The following is a 6,978-nucleotide window of genomic DNA, read 5'->3' on the forward strand; positions in this document are numbered from 1 at the left end:
GAATATATGCCGGGAATACAATAAAATGAAACGAGAGCGTTTGAACGGCAAATCTGTATATTAAGGCTTGGTACGTACAGTACTGCTCATTCAGGCGTTCTGCCTTTGGAGCGTCGCGGTCTCGGTACTTATGCGCGACGCTCCCCACCTTTGGTTGTGAGAGAGCGCCGCGCTCTACAGTGACGCTTGGTCCCGGCCTAGCGGCGGTCGGTGATATTATATTTGGGAGGAATAAGGATCAAGCGTGGACGGCGCGAGCGCGAGAGGAGAGGGTCGCGGCTATTATTCGCGTCACAAAATGAAAGAAGTATGATTGAAATTCTGAAAAAGTTGAATGAAAAATTTCAAATAACATTTGATACTGCAAGAGAAAATAGTCTTATCTTGGAATGCAAATTAAACTTAGACAAATTGGAATTTTTGTAAATCAGTCCAAGTATGCAGAAAGAATTCTGGAACGTTTTCAGTTTGATAACACTAATCCAGTATATACACCTATTGAACGTGGAATGATAACTGAACCAGAAAATTTTATAAATGAGTCGCCATTGGAAGAGTCAGAGCCATATCGCGGAACTGTGGGTGGCTTACTTTATTTGGCCACCATATCACGTCCTGATATTACTTTTTCCGTAAATTACCTAAGTAGATTCAATAACAAACCTATAACTAATCATTGGATAATGATTAAACGTGTCTTCCAATATGTAAAAGGAACTATTATGTTTGGAATTTTTTTTTATGGGGACAAGAGATTAACTGCATATACTGATTCAGATTATGGTGGTGATCTGTTGACTAGACATTCAACAAGTGGAGTTTTATTAATGCGTGGAGTTCCTGTGGTCTGGCTAACTCAGAAGCAGCATACTGTTGCAAAGTCTACTGCTGAAGCAGAGTATCGTACTGCAATATCTGGCATTGATGATATTTGTTGGATACGAAGACTTGCAAGTAAGTTAAAACAGTTGAATATTGGAAGGCCAACGACGCTACATATTGATAATCAGTTTGTGATTCATATGCTGCAAAATACTCATGAAGGTAAGATCACAAAAGAAAAGAAACATAGAAATATCGAGAAAGTTCATTCAGCAATATATTGGACCTACATTAAAATTACAACATGTCAAGAACGCAGATTAACTTGCAGACATTATGACCAAACCTTTGCTACGTAAGGTTTTTGAGGGACTTAGATGTAAAATAATTAAGGAGGAGTGTTGAGATGTAATTATTTTTAGTGTGTAAAAATCGCGTTTATGCGCAGATGAATGCGCGAGTTTGGTGTGTGCGATGTGCATTTTTTTTTGTTCTCTCTCCTTTGTTTTTGTATTGTAAAATGGTGGTCTGCACTATGTGTGGTCTGTATTATTCTGTTCTGCTAAATTTTCTTTTATAAACTGCACTATTCTTTCTTTGCTTTTTTCCCTTTAATAAACAGTAGAAACAAGGATTCTCTATGTTTCGTTTTTTTGTATTCCTTACACACGAAGCGAGGTAAGACTATAACACGTACTTTCAAAAAATTATTATTCAGGAGCAACAAACGATAAACACAGTTAATAAAGAATAATTTACCAAAAACTATACTATCTTGACTTATCAGTTTATCTGCAAATGGTGTTGATAACTCATAACATACTATAATGAACATGAAAGATGATAAAATTAATTTATAGTACAAGCAAGTTAATATCTTTATTGATATTAGATCACGTGGGGGTGATGCTGCGGGGGCCGACCGAATGGGAAGCGGTCGCGCACTACGTGGCGCGTGTGCTGCGTCGCAAGAGAGAGGAGGGATGCCTGGATGATACTCCGGGCTCCCCCTAGCTTCGCTACTATCCGACCGGCGGAGGCCCTAGCGGGGCCTAGTTGCCACGCCCCCGGACTGTTGTTATGCGAAAGCAAGTCTGGTCCGGGGGGCTAACGTGGGAAGCGGGTGGTTTTTTAGTGAGTAGAAATCTCACACTACCGGGTGCTGGCATCGTCCACCGGCGCCCGGTGCCTATGAAGGTTTTTCCACCCACCCGCCCAGCCATCCACCCAAAAAAAAAAAAAAACTTTATTGATTACAGAAAATATGAACTATAACTTATTTCTATGGATACAATATTTATTGCATTTCCCAAATATGTTTGATTCACTTATGTAATATAAAATAAATAAATAATATTATAAATTCAACGAAATTATTGTCACTTCTTGTGTTACAAAAATATTTGGACAGTATCCTAATTCTAAAATATTTAAAACTATATTTTTGTTTTTAATACATGGTAACATGTCCTTTGTGTTTTATTACATCTTTTATATGTTTGAATATATTAAATATAATTTTTACTAAATATTGAGAACTTATTTCCATTCGTCCTTCTTGTAATCTAATTTATAATTCTTTATTTTTAATTGGTGTATTAATGTTGTCTTAATATTAATCCATATAATATGAAGCTTTGGTTAATACCCATGCTGAATACACTGGGCTTTAAATATTATTTTTAAGTATGAAAGTATTGGTTCTTATACAAAATATCTTCAATAAAAACAAGTTTCCCTACTCTTCTACTTGATTTGCATCCTCAGACCATTGCATTTCCTCCACTGTGCTTGATAGTAGATCGAAAGTTCTTTGAATTTAAAGATGTATTAGACTTATGCCAATCCATGTGTCATCCAACAAATTCAGATATGTTGAATTGCAATTCACCACCAAAAATAACATCACTCCACTATGACTCTTCTTTCGAAATCATATTTTTTATAAAAATTAAACGTTTCTTCCTCTTCGTTTTATTGATATGCGATTTCTAAATAGCTACACATTCATCATAATCATTTTCATTTAACAACCTACGAACTATTTGTGTAGTCATATCTTTCTCACTTTCTTCCTGAATTTCTACTCCTAATGTGGGTGCCCTCAGTTGGGAGTTTTCATTCATTTTTCAAAGAATTTTAGGTTTTTCTCTTTCACTTACCACTTTTGGTCGACTACTTTTCTACTTACTAAGTACATCCACTATTGTGCTTTTTCTTTAAATTAAGCATGGCAGTGATTTGGCAATATTCTTCTCAACAAAAAATTTCTATTTATCAGAGAACGAATAAAATAAATTAAAAAGAACGTTTCTATCTTTGGATAATAGTGGCTACTTATTGTTAATACCAAATTCGTTACAGCGTGTTCGTATACAAACGTTGTATCTCGAATTAAACATTACCAAGAGAACCAACAACCACTATTTGAAATTATATAGGGAAATGAAGTGACTATCCAAATATTTTTGTAATTTATAATTTGGATGTGATTCTGTTAAATGCTTAATATCATATAAACATATTAATATAAATCAATAATTTTTACGTACTTGCAAGAACAATACGTAATTTATAAAAAGCAACAATTTCAAAGTTAAACACATCTTAGTATCCCTATATTTTAATGATTCACTGTATATACTTCATATAACAATGAAAATTATGAATTATTTATTTTTATATATTTACATGTAAAGTTGGATGTTATACTGTATTCATATTATCCATTCCATATTAATACAATATTTAGCATTCAATGTAAAAACAAGCTTCGTTGTATTCAAAAGTATATAATTTATAGATAGATGCTGTTATTTTAATGCTAATTAAGATTTTATTATATTTAGTGAATTATGAAACTCGCTTCTATATTTTCTAAGTATATTGTAGATATTATTTCTGATTTTCTTAATAATATTAAGGATTGTATGTTTATTTTTGCAATCATACAGTTTTAACATTAAACTTATTACTTAAATATAAAAAGCTGAGGATAATATTAGAAATTGATGTTCCAGAACAATTAATAATCGAGCATTTATTTACTAGTGAATTGAACGAAAAGTATATCATTGTCTTAGGAAATATTAACTGTTGTTTGGTATTGTTATCATCGTAGCTATTAATATTTCTATCTATAATTTATTGTTTGTAGTTCATTTTCATATAATTGTTCTTTGTAGTTCATTCACTATGACTTGAATAACTATACTTGTGTAATGTATAGTAAATTCTATTTCATAGAATATTCTACATTAAAAATTTCTTTATTAAGTAAACATAATATCGGAATTATGTTTTTGATTTAAATTTTTTAAATTGTATTTCAGATTTCTTAATGGTGATCACCAACTTATGTTTAAACCATTTATAACAAAAAGAAACCACAGTGAGTAACTTTAATATTCAGACACTATGAGATTTTTACTTTGTTACATCATAACATCGTTTCTAATAAAACAAACAAAAAGCATGATCAAGTATTATATTAATGTATATGTCTAGTAAACAATAGTATAAGTTCTACTTACATAATTTACAATAGTTGTTGAATAACACGATTTAAATAAAATATTGTCCGATTTCGCGTTACTTTAATATTCGGACACTTGGTAACACCTTTTTTGAGTGTTTATGCTGAGTTACTTCGAGTTAGAACGAGTCGACTGTTCGGATGATACTAATAAGCCTTATTTTATTAGTTACTCTTGGATAATCGTACATGTGTATAATGCCATGCAAAAATAATACCACTTTTAATATATGACAATTAGTGATTTTTCATAATGCAAAGGGCAAATCATGTAGACAAATTGATGCCATGCTCAACGTAAGTAAGAGTACAGTGGCAGATATCATCAAACAGTTTAAATTTATGGACCATATAGACTTTATACCCCAAAAGGGCCAACCAAAGAAGTTGGATGCACATGATAAGGGGAAACTAATAAGAAAAATAAAAAAGGATTCTTTACTCAGTGCACCAAAAATTAGCGACTGAGCTTTTAAATGAGACTGGATAGAAGGTACATCCCTAAACGATCTGCAGTGCCTCAAAAGATGGAGGCTATATTGGAAGAGTGGCTAGGACGAAACCATATGTGAATGAACAGAATCGAAAGGAAAGATTAAATTAAAATGTTGCTAAAGAATTTGTTTTAAAGGAAAAAACATGGTGGAACAACGTCATTTATATCGACGAAAGCAAATTAACAATTTTTGGATCAGATGAACAAAAGACAGTGTGCCATAAAAAAAATAGAGAATTTAAATTTGAAAATCTAAGGCTGACTGTAAAGTACGGAGGTGGCAGTATATTTGTCTGGAGCTGTATATCCACATTTGGACTTGGCGAATTAGTTTTTATTGACAATATTATGGACAAAAATGTGTATTTGAACATATTAAAAAATAATTTACAGAAAAGTGCTACACAAATGAGAATTTTAAACACGTTTAAGGTTTACCAGGACAATAACGTGAAGCATAAGGCATGCATCGTGCAGGAAAATTTTCTGTATAATTGTCCAAAAGTTTAACAATCACCACCACAATCACAGGCCTCAACCCTATAGAAAATTTGTGAGATAAACTAGGGCGACTTATCAGAACAATTACAATACATTCAAAAGAAATGTTGAAACATCGGTTAAAAGACGAATGAGACAATATAAGTACTGAAAATTTAAAAAAAATCATTACCAATATGCTGCAATGTTTAAAAGAAGTGATAAAACAGGATGGCTACTCAGCAACATATTAAAACACATATTATTATAAAAATTAGCCTAAAAATAAATAGTTTCTAACAGTGTTAGAATATTAAAGTACAGAAAAATCACACAATGTTTTATTTAAATCGTGTTATTTAACAACTATTATGAGTTATGTAAATAAAACTAATACTATCATAAATCAGACATACACGTTAATATAATATTTGATTATGTTTTTTGTTTGTTTTGTTAGTAACGAAGTTACGATGTACAAATGTTACAAAGACACAAAGTAAAATTCTCATAGTGTCCGAATATTAAAGGTACTCACTATACATGTTAACCAAAAATTTCAATAAATTTACAATGATTCAAAGAATACATATTTTTATAATTCACGATTTCATGGTCTTCAGGATTGTAATTTAATTAACTTCTTATGTATTATTAAATATTTTCTAATTATCCTTTAAACATTTGAAAATGAGCCAACCATAAGAACTAAACATTTTCGTTATTTATTAACACATTAAAATTTCCAACATGGTATGTATTAGTGTTTACGATTTTCTTCGATAACTAATAAAATACATTTAACTTTTGATACATGCAAACTGGACAAATACTTTTATAACGTTTTCTTAATTTTATTTCATTTGAATATGCAATTTATTAAATATTTACCGTCTCCTTATCCATCAAAAGAACTTTCATACCAGGCCCACTTTCTTCCGTCATTTGTGTAATATAAAATTTTAAAGCCAGTACTAAATTCATTTTCATTTAATTTTCGAGGATTCTCACAACTATTAATTGTTATTTTAACTATTATTTATATATTATAAATCACATATTGTTTATAAGTTTAAGTGATGAAGTTCTATAAATTATATTATTTAACCCGCACTCACGATTCACACAGTAAACATTCGCCCGAACATGATGTGGCATAATCTACATTTGTCTATAAACACGGCTTCAGATAAATGCTTTGTAGCAAAGATAAAATCATCTATGTCACATGAGGGCAAAGTAACAATGAAACTTAGTCGTTGAGCCTGTAGTATATATATTTTGCTTTATTAATTGTTAATTTTAACTGTTTATTGTAAATAATGCTTATCATAACCAGGGCCGGCATGGGGGGGGCGGTCGGGCCACCGCCCGGGGCGCCAGATTTTTGGGGGCGTCGCAGTCCGGTGTCCCTAGTATACGAATATTCCGATATACAAAGTGTCCCAAAAATGTTGTAACACCTTGAAAGGGGTGGTTCGGGAGGTGATTTGAAACAACTTTTTCCTTAGCGAAAATACTGTCCGAGGTTTCGTTAAGGGTGCGAAGGAGTCAGAACAGAACTCCGAATTAACTTCAGCGACAGTTGCGGAAAAAGTAGGAAACTCCGGAACAAAGAACAAAGAGGGCGATACAACAATTGCAG

The 6,978-nt window shown here is 32.0% G+C and overlaps 1 protein-coding gene across 1 annotated transcript in view; it reads right to left on the reverse strand.

Annotated features, from left to right (window-relative positions):
• LOC128882716 (vacuolar protein sorting-associated protein 45) overlaps window positions 1-6,610 on the reverse strand; it is a 63,819-nt gene extending 57,209 nt beyond the window's left edge. The window contains exon 1 of the mRNA XM_054134443.1: window positions 6,225-6,610. Within this exon, the coding sequence (XP_053990418.1) occupies window positions 6,225-6,323 (99 nt within the window). The 5' untranslated portion in view covers window positions 6,324-6,610. The remainder of the gene's footprint in view (window positions 1-6,224) is intronic.
• Window positions 6,611-6,978: the final 368 nt, after the last annotated feature.

This window comes from Hylaeus volcanicus, unplaced genomic scaffold (genome assembly GCF_026283585.1).
Source record: "Hylaeus volcanicus isolate JK05 unplaced genomic scaffold, UHH_iyHylVolc1.0_haploid 12157, whole genome shotgun sequence".
In the NCBI taxonomy this organism is placed as follows: Eukaryota; Metazoa; Arthropoda; class Insecta; order Hymenoptera; family Colletidae; genus Hylaeus; species Hylaeus volcanicus.